This window comes from Tympanuchus pallidicinctus, unplaced genomic scaffold (assembly GCF_026119805.1).
Source record: "Tympanuchus pallidicinctus isolate F22 unplaced genomic scaffold, pur_lepc_1.0 scaffold1, whole genome shotgun sequence".
In the NCBI taxonomy this organism is placed as follows: Eukaryota; Metazoa; Chordata; class Aves; order Galliformes; family Phasianidae; genus Tympanuchus; species Tympanuchus pallidicinctus.
In genome coordinates this window covers 51,002,726-51,020,865 of record NW_026294618.1, presented here as the reverse complement: position 1 = coordinate 51,020,865, position 18,140 = coordinate 51,002,726, and the positions used below count along the sequence as shown (strand labels likewise).

Below are 18,140 nucleotides of genomic sequence, written 5' to 3'. Positions count from 1 at the left end.
ATTTTCATTATAGAAAACTGCATTGTTAGGAAACACTCATGTAGATATTAGTGTTACATGCTTTATCTTCATAAAGCCAGTTAGTGTTTGGATGGAAGTTAATCTGCCTCACAAGTATAATTCACAACCCTTGCGTTAGAAGTAGCAGCAAGCAACCACACTGCAGAACCATATCTTAAGAATGAGAAGTACTGGCCTGCTTCTGTACATCTGTCCTTCGTGTTTCTATTTTGAGAGGCTTTTTCCACTAACCCAGTGTGTCAGTATGAATGCCATGCAGAGAGTACCATCCACTGCAGCAGAGCTCCTTCAGGGAGAGAGCTTAATCAACCCTGAGGTGAGTTCTTAAACAGGGAAGGTGACAGACTGTGGAAATGAAATAAAGATGTGAAATATTTGAAAACAGGAATGTGAGACTATCTCCTGGAGAGGAGCAATTCTATTGCACACTGTAAGGCATAAGCAGAATTCTGCTACACATTGTGTGGCATAAATAGAACATCCATCCTGACCTCCCTCACTGCAGTGAGTACTTGAAAAATGAAACTCGGGTGGACTCTCTAAATTAGACCAACAACAACAGAAAACATAATGAAGCACCAGTGATGTAAAAATTAAGATTTTACAGCTCTGGCTGTAATTAGCAAACTGTCATACTGCATTATCATTTGGAAGCAGAAGGGAGGAAATGGAGGAGTGAATGCCAGAGAGCTGAAAGCTGAAGTCACAGCTCAGACTGACCTCTGAATGTCTGTTTTTCATTGGCAGGTTGATGACGCCAGGCAGCGAGATTCGATTTGTCCATAAGCACATGGGCCTGGTGCCAGGCTGGGGAGGAGCCGCCAGGCTGGTGCAAATTGTTGGCAGTAGAGCTGCCCTCCAGCTGCTGAGCGGGGCTCGTGGGGTGGACCCTGAGAGAGCGCTGCATCTCGGGCTGTCAGAGGGGACCTTGTCTTCTTCAGATGAAACTGAATCACTAGAAGAAGCTCGAGCCTGGCTGAGTCAGTACACAGAGGGTCCAGCTAGTGTGATTCGAGCTGTGAAAATGGTGGTCACAGCTGGAAGAGAACTGCCGCTGGAAGCTGCCTTAAGGACAGAGAAGGATGTTTTTGGAACTGTGTGGGGTGGGCCTGCCAATTTGGAGGCACTGGCTAGAAGACAAAAGCATAAGTGATTGTCAATATATAATAAATATTCTTGATATTTTACACACGAAGCTTTCACCAAAGCAGATAATAGATTGAATTGTTTAGTGCCACTTTAAAGGAACAAGTTCTTCACATTCCTGTCATTCATGTCTGGCAGACATATTTGGTGTGCAACCACACAGTAATCCCCAGAAGATCCCTTACTGTTTTAATCACCTACTGAATGAAGATTAGTGAAATTCCTATGTAAAGGTAAATACTGTGCTTAGAATAGAATCTAATTATTTTGGAATGAAGCTGAAGATTATTTTCTTTGGAATAATTTTGTTTTTTTCTAACTGGTATAGAAATGAATTGTGTGAGAGATGAGAGGTTTCTTTATTTACAGAACAGGTGTGCCCAAAGCTCTAAAAGTTCTAAAACCTTAAAGCAACTTTGAAGCTTTGATATCTGGTAAGAGTATCGTTTTTTCATCTTCAGTCAGTTCTTGGTATAATTGTTCAGAAAGTATACAAGGATGTGTTACTTTTTAGGTTTTTGGGTTTGTTTTTTTTTTTTTTAGAGAAATTGTTCTAACTCACTGAAGGGCTTGTAGACTTTATTTGCTGTTGTGGATCCAGATCTGTAAGTGCGTTTAGGTGTCTACTCACAGCTTTGGAAACCAGCTACCAACATATGCATCTGTGCATTCTCACAGCATTGGTCTGTGTTGCTGGGCACAAGCAAAGCTGCTGACATCATTTTTCACTTTGAATCTTCTTGAAATTTTAGAAGATTATGGTGTATAATGCTCCCCAAATACAATTATTTTATTTTTTTTTAGCAAGATGCTCTCGGTACTTCAGCATTCATGGGAGACGTGTCTGGAAGGACTTGTTTTCCTATTACTGGTAGTACTGTTTGGGCTGTGAGAGACCAGATCATTGGAACTCAGTAACCGTGTGTATGGGAACCGTTTGGTCATGGCCTGAACCAGTGATTGAGCACCTGGTGAAGGAACACAGCCAGCCCTGGGATCACAGGTGGAAGCAATTCACCAGTGCAACCAGAAGGGGTGAACACAGGGTTTGCCCCTCACTAACCTCATTTAAGGGCTGGCATCAAAAGGGAAGCAACTCTACTTGAAGATCATCTCCCCTGGTTGTTTCTAGGGAGCCCTGATCTTTGGAAAAGGGGTAAGCTATTCATTCTTTATTACTGGATTGTGACTGTTACCTTTCCTGGGTGATTCGAAACTGCTTAAAGGCAACTGTATCAACTGCCACTTTTCTTACACCATACTGGTGTGACTGTGTGAATTACTAGATAACTCAGCAGGGAGAGTTTTTCCTTTAGAAATTAGAAACTGACACAGAGTCCCTGCTTTGGCTGATGATTCTTCATTTAGAGTGCAGCATCTGTGAAAGCAGAAATGTACAGGCATATCCATAACTGAGAATTTCCTATACAGCTGATCACCTTGTCTCTCAATCCAGTGATGATGAGGGCTGGACCTGGGACCCACGTACCCCAGGGGAGCATGTTAAGGAGGAAACTCTGGACTATTTGGCATGGATGTGCATTCTTGCTCTCACTAAGCATTACTAACTAGGTGCATGGTTCAGAGTTCCTTAGGAAAAGGAAGTGATTCCTTGCATGAAAATTCATGTTATGATTTTCACAGTGTGGTAGGATTACCAAGCTTGAGACAGTGAGGTAACTATATGTAGGTTTGAGGATTTGGGGACAGATCAGTGACAGAGAATCAGGCTAAATGGCCAGCTAAGATTCTGTAGCTTTTGAGTATATGCTACTTTCTGCTGGGTATTTTATTATATGGCTTTCACAGTGGGGAGTGTAGCATAAAGCAACCAAAAGAAATGCTGAAGAAAGGGGTGTGTTTTGAGCTGGCAACTTGCAGAAGATGAGCAACTTTGGCCTGTTGATCCCTCCTTTCCGCCTTTGCATGTTATACTACTTTCAGAGGATGATTTCACACCTCCCTATCCTAAAAATAATGTTTGTGAGTTTTTTACTTCCAGATTAGAGATGGGAATAGGAATACAGGGAGAGGGTATTGTCTATTATGTGCTTTCCCTCTTCCCCTTTCTTCTCTAGCAGCTCATTGTTTAATAGCCCTGTGCTGGTGGGTGTTTTCCTATACTCTAGAGAGTTTCAACCCCATGACTTAAGAAATAAGGATGCTTTAATATAGTAAGGGAATACTTGATTCATTTGTAATGAAGCTGATTTGCTTTTCATGAAGTCTCTCAATCCCTGAGGGATTCCAGATTGCCCATCTGTCTGTACCTTCAAAGCATGTTCCGGTCCACGTTCCCTCCTCCTCATGCCCTATTCAACTTTGTGAAGCAATAGCACCTCACGTTGTCAGTCAAAAAAATGTGCTTTTTTCTATGGCAAGTAAGTAGGCCTCTGCCACCAACAATTTGCCAAGTTTGCTGTTGCTAATATTGTGATTTTTTTTAATTTTTTTTTTTTTTTTAATAGCTGTGAATATTTGAACCTAATAAAGGCCACTTGTATCTCTTTTTTTAAAATCAAAGTGCTATAAGGCCCCCAGTAGTATATTCTGTGAACTGAGTGATACAAATTGGGTAGGAAACCGCAGTGGAAATGCTGCATCTGTTTAATGTATACAGTTTGAACTAGACCTGTGCTGTCAGTAAGTGAAACTAGGTACGTATGTACATCTTATATGCACAAGAGTCCTCTTTCCAGTTTGATGTATAGGCACGGAGCTGCTTGTTTCAGCAAATGCCTTTCTCCAGCAATCCCAGTGCTTGTTACTAAGAACTGGACGTGTAATCAACTGGTGCTAGAACAGCCAAGACGCTGTCAGAAAAGGTTACAGGAAACTCATTTTTGCCCTCTCAGTTGGAATCGCAAATACACCAAACACTACTGTAGGAGATTCTCGTAATTATAGGTGTTTGCTTTGATCAAAGATTTGGTGCACAGTCTAATACTGTATTATTCTTCTTCATTTTAAAAAATAAGTACAGTCTTTACTATGAAAACCAGCCTAACTAAATTACTGTGAGTGCTATCATGAGGGCTCCAGACTGAGATGAAATGGAATCCCATTTTAGAGATTTCAAACCTAAGTGGTCAATTTCAGAGCACTTGTCATCCTGAAGTGCCAAATACCTGTAACCAGCAGCTAATAGGCATTTATATTTTCTTTAAATTTGTTAAAGACTACATGCTGCTATTCCTTTAGAAATGATCTAAAACTGAACAAGCACCAAATGCACAAAATGAATTAGAAACCCAATTCAGAATTGATTCTCCCTGGTCTCCTAATTAAAAGGAGTACTAGCTTTTGTATTTTCTAGGGGCTGATTTGCCATCTCTCTCCTCAGCAAACGAGGTTTTCTATTCCATTGTGAAATGCCTGTCTTATTTCTTCCCTCTGTGTATTGGGACACTCTTGAGTGCTTAAAGTGCATGGATTCTTAGCTGAAAGCTTGAATACTGTCACGCTGGGGATCACTTCTAGCAATATTGATACTTCCCCATATTTGCTGCTACCCAACCTTTGGCAGGAATATACTTACCCAGGTAAGCTTGGTGCTCCCCCTGCTTCATTAAAGAAAAATATATGCAGTGTAGCTGTAACTCGGCTAAAATAGATGCAGAATAAGTTTACTACTGAAGATAACAGTTTAAATATAAGGTGGGAATTACTGGTTGCTACTTCTTCCTTGCATGATCTGGGAGAGGGTTTGCCACTCTCATTAGCTGTTAAGCTCCCATCAACCTTACTTTAATTTTAGTAATTCGTAGCTGCAGTCAACCCTAGGGGGGGAGCCAAAAGCAGTACTGATGGGTGTTTGGCCTGAACAGAAGTCTGTTTCTGCTTTGGTCAAAAACCCTACTGGATAATCACTGATAAAATTCATTGTGTATATGGGTGTATATATATATATATATATATTTTTTTTGTACTGAAACTCCTCAAATTAAGTATACAGCAGGTCCTGTACTTTGCCTCTTGCTTTAACAGGGCGTGACCTTACCCTAAGTGAAATGCATGCAAACACTGGAAGCATTCTTACTACTTTACAGCACAAAGTTAGACTTTGATTAGAACTAGTGTATGGTACTCAAAACAAAAAGAAAGGTGACAGCTAACAAATGAAAGTAAAAAGTGCTCCAAACTCTTTCCTGCCAAAGGTCACATTACTGGCTTTGTTCTTCATGGAACTGGAATGTGAAAATCTGTGACCAAGACTATCCCAAAGCTGAGAAAGCAAGAAATACTCTTTTTATCTGTCTCAGTCTCCTGTGCAGTTTCCTTTGTTCACTGACCCACTGTTTCACCTGTGGGCAGAGAAGTCAGAAATGGATACAGTTTTGCCCAGGAAAATGCATGTCAGCCTTTGTTACTGTAAGAAAGTTTTAGAAACTTAAATCTACCATTCTTAAAAGCCAGCCCATTTAATTCTCTTCAAATGATTGTGTACTTACAGCACCTTTTTGTTTGATGGATGGGAATACTTAAGAATCAGCTATCAGCCCTTTCTATTCAAGGCCACGTGCACCAAGAACTACAGTTTAATTAGCTTTATCTTAAAGGCAATGAACAGATGTTTTTAAAAAAATGAGAAACAACTGCTATAATAAAAACAAGTTGTGCTTAAAATCTGGCTTGTAGACTTTTCTAATAATCATTCTATAATAACTGGGGCCAATTTGTGAGTGCATTTCAAATACAAGTCCCAAATATCTGATCTCTGTAGTTATGAGCTTTGCTATGAAGAACAGATAATAGCAATCTAGTCCTTAACACATCTTCTGTACTTTAGGGTCAAGTATAATTATTTTTGCTCTTGCATTTCAACACTTATGCTGCTAATAAGACTGTGTGATACTTTTGCCCACAACAACAGTGAAGTGAGTTGGTCAGCACTTGAGAAGTATGAAGCCTGTGTTAGCAGTAAGCCTGTTACTTGTGATTTTATTTTTTTTTCATTAGAAACACATACTCCTCCTAGATCAGTGTTCTGGTTGAAATAGTCAGGAACATGAGAACTTAAAGATGCCACTCTAAACCAATCCTTGCTTTTGGCGAATACAGGAAGTTGTTTCATGATTGTTTTCTTTAAAGTTCCTCCATTTATGTTCAATTAAATTGGAGACATATCTAAGATGGTTACTGATAAAATGTAGTTTTATTAAATTATAAATTCCGTAACAAAAACGAGACGGATCAAGAAAGACCTCAAAAACAGAACTACAAGGACTAGATGGCAAAGCTGATGAAAATGCCATGAAGTGTATAGGTAAGAATTTGCAACAAAAGTTAACAGCATTTTTACATTTCCATTGAAGGAAGGTAAATGCTTGCTCTTTGTCTAGTAAAAACACATTTTAACTCCAAACTCACATCTATTTTTCTCACATTAAATTAAGCATCCTGCTCACACCCAACATCGTGTCTGCTCCCACGTTGCTTTAGTGTTCTTTTCATACATCAATCCATGCAGAAAGTAGTAAGACACTTAATGCAACAATCAGATAATGAAGACAATTCAAGTTGTACAGTAGATATACATTGGCCAAAAAGGGATAGAGTATCTTCAAGGGCAAAATGCTACAAAATAAACACAAGACATTTTCAAGAAAACCGGGTATTGCTAAGCAGCTTTCAAACCATTAACAGGACAACCCAGTTTCTTACAGTTAGTCTTCCAGCTAAGACATGTTAAAAGACTTAAGTTAGGCCAAATCTGCTGCTTCCCTTCGCCCCACCCTCCCACCAAACACACTGCTAGGTCTGAGTGCAATGCCAACGTGGACAGAAAATTTACAGATAGGAGACTGAGTTTTTAAATTGCATGGCTCCAGATTTACACTTCAGTGACTGTGCACTGTCCATCTGGCCTCCTAGATCTTACACTTGCATTTGCCACCCCTCCCCCTGCCACTGGTCTATCCGCTCCAGGCTGGTTTGTGTTTGCATTCAAGTGTCTCTGCTGGGCAGAGGATGGATGTTGCTGGAGGGGATCAGACACATCCTCGCTATCGCTGCTAGCATCCGATTCAGTCTCCTCCACAGAGGTGTCAGGGGCTGGTACCCTACCAGAAGATGATGATTCGTGGTCCTCCTCTCCCTCTCCTCTATGACTCCTTTCAGCCATACTGTCTCCATTTATTTGTAAGTGGGCAAAAGAGTTCTCCAGAGAAGTGCTTGCATCAGGAGAGGGTGTCGAAGGACTCACAAGCTGACCATCCAGTGATGGCAGGGGCCTAGCAGAAACAGGCACCAGAGGCTGTACAGCTGCAGCCCCTCCAGTCAGTGTGCTATCTGCACCATCAGCAGAGCTCTCTCGTGCCAGGTTGACACTGTTACTGTCACAGTCCAACCTAAGCCCAGCCACTCCCTTCTTTGGTATATCTATTATGTCCCGTTTTATTTTTCTGCGCCGTCCATGCTCATTTCTCCTATACTGAACCATGTTTTCCAGATCTGCTATGTACAAAAACCCAGCAATTAGCATTTCAGTGCTCTTTTTACCCTTGGAAAAGGCATCTTCCAGCTCCCTGCTGGTACGTTCATCATACTGCCACCAACCATTTCTTCCTTCATAGTACCAAGCGTATTCTCCATTGCCTCTGCTTGCTGCTTTGAGTTCTTCTGGTGATAATAGAGTTGGCTTGTCAAGAAAATCCTCTGGGATCTCCTGTCGGCAGAGCGCACAACGTTTCCCAAGCCAAGAAGCTCCCTTGACACATAGATAGCAGAACACGTGTTTACAAGGCAGACTTACTGGATGGACACACGTTTGCAGACAGATAGCACATTCAGGGACTGTCAGGGAAGGTGCAGCATTAGCACACGACTCATTTGTCTTCCTGTTTGTGGGAAGCATGTTGATTGAATGATCTATTTCACCACAGCCAGCCATCCTGCAGAAGATCAAAGAGAGGCTTAAGTCAGTTTATTGTGTCAACCTAAACTAGTGCCGTTACCTCGCAGTCCACATAATGAGATGTTTGCCTTATCTTAAGGTGAGGTATCGTTTATGAAGCTCAACTTCTGAAGAAACTGACACAGGTTAGCATCCTGTTTCCTCAGTCAACAGACTAAGCTGAATTTAGGGAGAATTTCTTTTGTAATCACTAAGCTTTAATTTTCTGCTTCATTTTTAATAAAATATCGTGCCAAGCTTTGAAATTTCCTCTGTCCTCTTCTTGAAGCAGTACTGATTGATGAACTTCATGCAGCCTAAAGGTACTACAAAATGTCCAGCCATTTTGGAGCATCCTCAGAAAATTTAAAGAAGCTATGATTCTTTTCCCAAGGGGGTAACTTAACCACAGATCCATCTAATTTCACAGTACTGGGGTTCATCAGTATGATTTGTGGATTATTGGAACAGTCCATAGTACAAAATGAATTTGGCAGAAGCACCAGACCGTATTCCCACTCTGTTAGTCACCATACACCCCAGTGTACTATTCCTGAGACTGCTTTGCAACAGCCACAGGGCTACAGAAAGAACTGGATTTGAAAACTGAAGTGACTTTTTCAAAACATATCTTGCATTTCTTATTCCCAAAGAGCAGGTGAACTCGCTGATTTACCTCAAAAGGAATTGTTCCAGCCCAACAGAAGGGGTAGTATATCACAGGAGATGAAACACACAGCCAGAATCTGATTAGTTTGTGAACTTCCTTCTCTAGTCATGCCTTACTTCTGTCATTAAAGATGATTTTTCTAACCAACTCTATGAAAAGTGAGGATAAGACCAAAGAATGCATAACTGTGCTGCTCTGTCATTTTGTAGCAGTTCAATAGGTGAAATACTCTAGCTTTAACATGCAAAAAACTGCTTAGAGATGTTTTAGTCATGCCCATCTTTTTATACATTGTTTCATGTTAATTTTCCCTTTATATTCTTACATATTAGCAATCAAAACAAAACACCAAGTATCAAATGAGGGAGAAAATGGGGCCTGAAAAGTTACCTTTTCCATATTAAATCTCCAAGGAATTTGGTAGAATAGGGCTCATATTTAGCAAAACAGCCTTCTGGTAAAACTAGTCTTTGGTGTACAAACAATTGAGAACGGCTAAACCAAAATGATCACGGAATCACAGAAAGGTGGGACTGGGAGGGACCGTCACAGGTGATGCAGTCCCAGTCCCATCTCCCGCTCCACATGATCCAACCAACAGTTCTAGATCTGGCCAGTCATGGCCTTGTCTAGATCAGTTTTTTGAAACCTGCAAGGATAGTTGTATCACAGTCTGCCCAGGCAGCCTGTTCCAATGTTAGACATACTTCTAGCAAAACACTCAGGAGAAAATCTCCATTGTTAACTGTAAAAGCCTTGCTGCTTTACACAAATATCACTGGGCTATTAAAAAAAAAAAAACAAAAAAAAACCCACATTATTATAAATATAGATACAGAAGCATATATAAGTGCTATTTACTTAAAATGTCTCTCTCCATACTGTTTCCTTCTATCACTGTAATTTCTTTCGAAAAAGTCCAATGCCTTTCCCTAATCCAATTATTTTAATCAAACTATTTTTAAAAGCTCTACAGCTCATATTTTTCCCTGAAGTAGCACATAATTGTGTCCATCTATGTTTCAGTTTTGTATCTAAATTCTTCTCTGAGATTAAACCCTAATCTGTGTGCTAGTTCTTCATGTCTGCCATGTCAGCTGCAGACATGGCTCTACCTGGTAATTGTCTTTACTGTACAGTACATGTGCAAGATCCATGCCAGCAGTGTTGAGAACAAGTTGCTTTCTGACAGCCTCACACATTTCAAACAAAACTTTACAACAAAATTCCTTTTTTTGTTTTGTTTTTATGATGAGAAACTTGTTAGAAAAAGGAAGGAAGAAAAGCTATTTGAATTTCAGAGTACCCATGGATACAATTCGATCAGTATCTCACAACAAAAGAGCTGAAAGAGAAATCCATGTATCGACTGATTTCTGCCAACCATGGCTGAGGAATAAAGATCTGAATTTTCAAATGTTCCCATAATGACATATTACTGTGAGAAAAGGCACAGCAGCTGAGATTTGTTTCCACGCTGCAGTTTTACAAAAGGCTTCCTTCCCCTAAATACATTTTACAAGCTTGTCAGCTTCAATTAAAAAAGAAACAACCAGAAGATTAGTAACCACTGTATAAACTATGTATTGTAATTAAGAATTTGCAATCTGCTGAGATCAAAAATCAGTTCATTTTGACAAATCAAATTGTATCTGGTATCATAAGTTAACTCAAGTAAACTAAAAGCAGTGAGTTCTCACCTGTTCACTACGCAATGCTGTAACACATGAGCTGTGTTCAACTGGTCACCTATTATTCTGAGGGTTCTCTGGTTCTTTAACAGATCAAAACCTTAACACAACACAGCACATGAATGTAAAGAAAGGATAAATGTCTTATCTTTAAAGTCTTCAGTGATTTTTAATGACTTGGAAGAAAACACTGTGTGTACAATTAATACAGTTAAGGAATAACTCTTTATCTCTAAGCAAGCACTACCCAGCAATGTAAACTCTTAATAAGAGATAAGACAACTGCAGTTGCATGTGCTCAGAATGCAGGACAATTATGCATCTGAAGATTTAGATCAACTAAACTAAGGCTGTCTCCCTTTTTGTTTCTAAAGAAAGATCCTAATTAATCCTTTATTGATAACCTATTTAAGTATCAGACCTAGTTCACAGTTGGTTTATAAGCAAGTGTGATGACATATATGCAGATTTCTATCAAACAAGTACCCCCTTAGAAAGGAGGAAAAACATCTAGGGCTGCTATTCTGCTAAGCTGTGACTGTGGAAGCACTTTTTTCCAGCTCTGTGACATTAATAACTAAATACAACTGAGTACAGACTACTTTCCCTGAAATTAACTTTAGAACAAGACTTAACCAAAAAAAGTCTTCATATTTAAATGGCTTTCAAATGCTAAAGTTCTGCTTTTTTGAAAGTTGAGTCCTTTTAATCATTTGGGGAAGTAGGGAAAATTACATTATTGAATAAATTAAATCAAACTCATCTACGCTTTCTAAAAATAAGTATTTTGATAATCAGTTCAGGTATAAAAAAAAAAAAAGAGAGCAACAAGCATTTGTGCACTGTGTTTTAACACAAATACAGCCCAAAGCCAACTGAGAAGAAGCTGGCTTACATTCTTGCCAGATCTCACATCCTCTCCTCTTGCCTCTATTATCTTTTTCTTTTAAATTAATATTTAAACCTACATTTCACTGAGTAAGCTTAGGGTGCCTTCAGCAGCACACCAAGTATGCTGCTGTGGACCAGGTAATGTATAGGAGCTGTATGAGAATTCCCTGGCTTACTGGGACTCCGTCAGAAGAAAAAGTAAACTCCCATAAAACCACCCAAAAACAGAGTAATTTTTCAGATTCCATGTCAAATTCTAACTGCAAGGAGGCATTCTGTCAAGGAGCTGGCAAATATAAGTCCATTCATAAAACAGCAGCTTACTTCTTCTAAGAAATTTCTACTGGAGCATGCCACAGGACTAAGATGTCCTCTCTTCAGATGTCTCCAGCTGCGATGGCAGGTCCTCCTTCCAAAGGCTGGCTCATTCCTGACTTGTTTTGCCCAATGGTACACTACTGTTTCAGCTTCTCTGCACACTGCTGGAAAGCAAACAGTATTGCCATTACAACAGTGTTGAACAGAGGTACAAGCAAGCAAAACACACCACCATGGTCCTGTTACACGAATGGAATTACTATTCTTATAGCCTGACAAAGGCTATTTTCAATGTACAGAAATATCACTATCAGACTTTGTCTTATTTTTTTGCCCCACAGTTTGACGTCAATTATTTTGACGTCTTAATTTACGCAAGTTATCATTTCCTAAAGTATTACAAAAGGCAATTATCTTTAGCTATATTAAGTCAATGCCTTGTAACTATGTACACAAAAGGAGAAATGAGATCAAAGATAGGAGTATGCTATGTTAATGCAAATTTAATTTCTAGTATATGACTTCTGCCATTCTGGAAGTTTAGAATGTAACAACAGCTACCCAAATACATATGCAGAAAGAACATTTCATACCACATTATCCCAAAGGACTATCTATCTAGTCTTGTATCTTGTCTCGAAACAGGCAGGTGTCCGAGGAGAAAACAGTGCATGTGAACATGGGACTTTCCCTAGGCACTCTCCACAATTCAAGCAGTCTGTTGACTAGGGCCTTCCTTATAACATTTGCTCAAGGAAAGAATCATTTCAGCATAAAAGCAGTGCTTATCAGACTAACGTACAGACTAGAGAGAAATGGAGGAGCAATAACTCCCTGACGGAACATGGAACGCTTTGCATTATAGTCTTCTGTGCCACAGTCTATCCAACTATTGAACACTTATCATTAATAACACTGGAATGAAATGTTCAGATGGCTTCTAAGACGCATTACTCAAACATTATTTTCTTTACAGCTGAGCTTCACGTGGCATTCAGTGCAGCTATTTTTAGAGACCATTCCTAAGGAAAAAAAAAATGCAAAAATTAACGTGCCTAACCATTTGTCCTAGCAGCTTTTCAAACGACAGATCTCCCCTCACCATTTCTTTACACATCAATCTGGAGAGCTGCAATCACATTAAAATTCTGGCCCTACTAATCCGCTCAGAAAAGATATGGTGTTTGCTATGATCAAAGAGACAGCTGCAACAAGCTCAGTGCTGTGAATGTGGCGTTCAGTCCTTCATCTTAGGGCTGGCTTTCTATGGTACATCTGTGGGCTTCACTCGAAGTCTTTTATCTATTACCTCTTGCAATCCGCTATTAGAGGTAGCGCATTGTGAGACCAAATGTTATGTGGAGATGGGAGAAGGAGGTTGGGTCATTTCTGACAGATTTCTCAGGGAAAAAAATGTGTGCACGTACTTAACGTATGTAATTATACCTAGAAGAATCCAATTAGGGCATAATTATAGGATTATGGCACAGCAACTTCATAATTGCTGCACAGCTATTAGAAAGAACTAGTTCACATACTGACTTCAGGTAACCTCCATGCTTCATTACATTGTTATTTATTTAATAAGCCAGTCCTGGAAATTTTACTAAACGGGATAAAAGATGTTTGTGGTTACACACACACCCCTTCCTGGACTCTGCTCCTTTGAAGTGAAGTGGCTGAGAGCTGTGTTCTATACATAGCAATTAACTTCCTACGCTGGAAGAGCATCTCATACAAGGAGTTACGCTACCTGCGGCAACCTGCGTGCGTCCCTTCCTCCTGTGCAGTCACCAATCCCACGAAGCCTATTGCACGCCAACTCTGAAACACAGCCCACTGCAGATGAAGGACAATCCCACTCACTAGGAATAGGAATTCAAACTTGGCATCACCAGCTGGGCAACAACTGGTCCCACACTGCGGCTCAGCCAGCATTAACCGCCCCTTGTTTCCTTGGAAGGCTGTCAGGACGCCTGCTGGGGGACCTTGTGCCAGTTTCTTCCCACACCATGTTAGGATGCTGAAGTGATGTTCCCCCTAGCAGACCTGACATCCAAAAATGGTACGAGGTCTTCTTTGATAAAAGCATCAAGCTTTTTCTAAGCCAAGATGGAGTGAAACCATCTCTTGTCAGATCAGTCAGCTGCTGCCTATCAAATTCCCAGTAGCCCATCATAGCCAGGACAATTTTTTCACTTTTCTACTATTTCGGAGACATGAGTGACATGAGTGGAGGAAAAATAGCAACAACAAACAGATTTCCAGAAGCTTACATAAGAAGCCAATCCTAAATGTAAGTGCAATGTTTGTTACTGACAACCCTAGGAATTCTTTGTAAATAAAGTTTAGCTATTTAGAAAAAAAAAACAAAAACACCACTGGTAAATTCAACTAAAGCCAGCTTCTCACTTGCTGAAGGCTATCACTTAAAACCTTGCCTCAAATGAAAGGTGATCTCACAAGTTCTGCAACACCAGACAGACCACTTTACAACAGTTACCACAAACTCATCCTTTGTCTGCCAGAGGCTGAAAATTGAACAGGTGCAGCACTACAAAGGAAATGATAACAAGTAAACGTTCTTCTGTGATTCAATACTTGACTGTTACCATCAGGCTCCCTACATATATCTCAGTTACTGAGGAGGTGGGGTGGGGGAAGGTAGAAGCAGGAGAAAAAGGATCCCAGAACTCTTCATACAGGACAGCATGAGTCAAATACTGGGAAAGGAAGGAAGGATGGTAGTGGTTGCTTTATGCAGGTGGTGTCCTGTTTCATAAGAGAGAAAAAAATAATAATAATAAAAAATTGCTCTCCCATCTGTAGGCCTATTATCATCGATACAGTATCAGCTAAAGGTATGGAATCTATCTGGTATTTCTGTAACTGCCAGCAAGCATTGGACCGCACAGCAGGTAAATAACCTCACTGCCTCCTCCCTCTCTTAAACTTAGAATACTTTCAGAAACCACTGATGTGATAATGCTTCAAATTCCCTGTCGTTCCTTATACAGCATTACTACACATTAATTTTAAAAAGCCTATATATATCGGAATGGATCAGAGTTACAGAAAAACAGTCGAGTGCAGAACAGTCAACCATTTTGGTACTAAACTGCTACACAATTATTCAAAATGAGTTTCTTCTGCTGTGCTATAACTGGGACCTCGTGTCCTATTTCATTTTACTTAAGCGAGGAAAACCTGTTTCGTACTCAAATAAGAGAACAGTGACAAAATTCCTGTGGGAAAACAAAGCAAAAATGGGCAGCTGAAGCTATCAACGTTTCTGAGAGAGAAATAAAGCACAGGAACACTGAACATGCACAGAAGGAGAAAAAAACTCATCAATTCCAAGAAAGATTTTTCCCCAGCAACTCCAAGAGCCTTCCAAACCTTATTCAACTCCAAAAGTCCTGCAGCTCCATCTCTCTGGGCAAATGACAATTCCATTATGTCTACACCAATGCCGTGGATTTGAAAGGAAACAAAAAGAACAAAACTTTCACTCAGCCATTTAAACAACTGGTACTTCGGTTTGCTTGGAAAGAAGTCACGTTAACTGCATAGGGCTATAAAGCAAGCCTGCACAAACATCAAATATTTAAGATTTACTCCAAGTGACCAAATCAATATTCAGATTTTAACATGCCTTTGGTACAATCAAAAGTGATCACTTTTGGCGGTGCGTTTTCAGAGGCACTTTAAGGCCTAATTTTAAGCAACCCACTGCCCAGAGGCAGCAGCTAACAACGCCGCAGCGCTGTACCTTCAGCACGACCGATGTGACAGAACACTTTAAAGCTCCGCTCCCTTTTCTTCCTTGTCATTACCCTGCACACTGCACGCTGCGCTCCCAGCAACAAGCTCTACACTATTTCTCCTTCACACCGCAGGAAAGTTATGCGAAGACGGAAATAAGATGCTTTGATTGGGGTTTCTTCATATGCGGAAAGGAGACATCCACAACGTGAGAAATCTCGTATTTACCGAGTATTTCGCAATAATTTCTAAGCGGTGACGATACGTATAGCACCAAGCGCAGGACCTATTTTTTCGTCCCACTTTATCACTCCCGAAGGATGCAATTAAAAACCTCGAGCCCGGACCGTCAGCCACAGAGAAACAAAAGCACCTGGCGGCACCGCTCGCAGCTCCTCACGCGCTTCCTGTCGCGCTCACCGACATTCCTCGCTCCCCCTCCGGCTGCGAGGCTCCGGCGCTGACTGCGGACGGACGGCAGCCGAGAGCCGAGAGCCGAGAGCCGGCCCGCTGCCCGCCCGCCCCTCCGCCGGGCCCAGGCCGCGGCACTGCGCGACCGCGCACGGCCGACCTCCTCCCTCGGCGGCGAACAGCGGCGCCGCTGGACGTGGGCCCCTGCCCGGACCCGAGGGCGGCACCCGCCGGTCCTCCTCCGCCGCAGGGCCGCGGCAGGCCCGCTCCGCCCGCCGGCCTTTTGTGTGGGGCCGGCGCCTACTTCCCGGCCAGATCTCGGCTCCCGCCCCGGCCCCGATCCCGCTGTCAGCGCGGCCGCTGGTCCCCCCACCCGCTCCGGGGACTCACCCGCCGGGCCGAGCCGGCTCGCGCCGCTCCGCCGCCACCTGCCGCCGCCTCCGCGGGACGCGCCGACGTCACGCGCGGAGCAGAGCGGGGGAGGCCGCGCCACCGTGACGCCGCGGATCGGGAGGAGCCACAACCGGCTCCGCCGCTGGGGGGGGGGCGCGCGCGTGTGACGCCATGGCGCCGCGCCGCCACACCCCGCTCTCGTGGTGCTGCCATGGCGACGGGGCCTGCAGCACAAACCTCACCGCAGCTTTTGTGGGTTCGGCGTCCCCATCGAACGGAGGTCATAGGAAAATAAAGCGCCCTGGATAAGGTGTTCTTAGTAATAAATAAATCCGCGCCTGTGTTTCAGAGTCTGACAGTTTAGTTCGTCTGAGAAAGTGCATAGTGAAAGCAGGGTTTCATTTTACTCTCCGTGAAGAGATGGTTAAAGGCAATATCAGGTTGTGCCGTAGTGGGTGACCGAAGAACGGTACCTACAATAACATCAGCCCTCATTGCCAGCTTTTATTTCAGTCCAAACACGTGTTGTGTGCACATCCCTTTCTGTACTAGCTGCTGTGGCACCAGCACATTTACCCTGGTTCTGCAGTGGTTTCTGTAACATGCCTTAGCTCTGCCTCTCTCTTGCAACTGAAAGCGCCTCCACTCTTTCTGCCTCTGCTTCCTTCGCAGCTCTGTGCCCTCCTTTGTTTCTCTTTGTTACCGTTGCCTACAGTGTCGTCAATCTGGAATTCGTGTCTGATGCTTGCCACTACATTATTAATGTGCACAGTGGCTTGAAAAAGTGAAGATTCACCAGACAAGTCCTGAGAGGACACCTCCTCCCTTAGCAAGAGTCTGCACCCCTACCATTAATATTTTGCTGACGCTTTGACAATTGAGAGCTATTAATCATGTTTCAGTCTTTCTATTTATGAAGACTTTTTTTTTCTGCTTCTTTAGATGTGTGTGATACTATGTAAACCTTTGCAGATATGCAGGATGAGCTCAACCCTTGCTGCAGGTGACTCAACTGGGGAAAGATGGGAGAAAACAGTCTCCTGCCATGGTTTGAGTTTGTATCAAAACAGATTTTGGAGAAGCTCCAAGCTTTTCCAAGTCACAGTGGCAGCAGAAGAGTGGGTAATATGTGAATCACAGAATCACACAATGGCTTGGGTTGGAAGAGACTTCAAAGCACACACAGTCCCAGCCCCTTGCCACCTACCAGATCAGGCTGCCTAAGGCCCCATCCAACCTGGCCTTAAGAACCTTCGGGGTGGGGCATAAATGAGATAGGGTATGGAATCATTACCCCTTTTCCTCACACCTATAACTTCAGCAACCCATCTGTATAGAGTGAGAAGCTGTAAAGCCATCAACATGACATTAGAGTGGCAGGTGTGCCCCTGGCTCCTCTGTTCAGGCAGCCAGAGAAGGGGCTGAGGAGTTCCAAAGCAAAAACATATTAAAAGCAAAAATCCTGACAGTGTTTTGATGACACATTTGTTCCATGAAACCCTATTGCTTATAGCTCACTGTGTTCCTATCCTCTAAGCTGTTGCAGAGCTCCCCCCACGCACCTCTAACATTTTCATTAAAGTGATATGTTGTTACCATCACAGAGGGCTGGGTGAGATATGGAAAATCTCCAAAATTCTTTCTTTTTAGAAATTAGATATGTTGTTTCTACAGTACTCGACACAAGCTTGTCCCTGATGCTGCAGGCATTTGAAGTACCAAGTGGCCTGGCAGCTGGTCCTGTGCTGCGCAGCTAATGTCAGGCCATTGGTCCCTGTACCTGGCAGCACTGGCTCTCAGGAGCAGTCACTGGTGAGCACTGTCACAGCAGTATGATGGACCAGTATGACGATCACTGAGACAAATGTAACTCTGCATCAGCTCCCCGAAAGTGTAGTTGTTTTGGTGAAGTGCGAGGCCTGGCTGGCTGTGAGGTGAT

The 18,140-nt window shown here is 42.2% G+C and overlaps 2 protein-coding genes across 11 annotated transcripts in view; one reads left to right on the top strand and one right to left on the bottom strand.

Moving 5' to 3' along the window:
• The window catches only part of ECHDC1 (ethylmalonyl-CoA decarboxylase 1), a 40,320-nt gene extending 35,055 nt beyond the window's left edge, over nt 1-5,265 (top strand). For all 3 annotated transcript variants that reach the window (XM_052677901.1, XM_052677895.1, XM_052677887.1), the window contains one exon: nt 769-5,265. In XM_052677901.1, the coding sequence (XP_052533861.1) occupies nt 769-1,174 (406 nt within the window). In that variant the 3' untranslated portion in view covers nt 1,175-5,265. The remainder of the gene's footprint in view (nt 1-768) is intronic.
• Nucleotides 5,266-6,295: 1,030 nt separating this feature from the next.
• Nucleotides 6,296-16,319, bottom strand: RNF146 (ring finger protein 146). 8 transcript variants are annotated; one of them, XM_052677806.1, is made up of 4 exons: nt 13,386-15,017; nt 12,435-12,654; nt 11,639-11,796; nt 6,296-8,060 (listed from the first exon to the last, which is right to left on the bottom strand). In XM_052677806.1, exon 4 carries the CDS (start codon nt 8,057-8,059, stop codon nt 7,001-7,003), a length of 1,059 nt encoding a protein of 352 aa, XP_052533766.1. In that variant the 5' UTR covers nt 8,060; nt 11,639-11,796; nt 12,435-12,654; nt 13,386-15,017; the 3' UTR covers nt 6,296-7,000. The 8 variants fall into 8 exon arrangements, 7 of the variants coding, with proteins under 7 accessions (XP_052533766.1, XP_052533759.1, XP_052533777.1 ...); XM_052677799.1 differs by lacking the exons at nt 12,435-12,654; nt 13,386-15,017 and adding an exon at nt 16,199-16,319; XM_052677817.1 differs by lacking the exons at nt 12,435-12,654; nt 13,386-15,017 and adding an exon at nt 16,199-16,290 and having other exon boundaries at nt 11,639-11,793.
• Nucleotides 16,320-18,140: the final 1,821 nt, after the last annotated feature.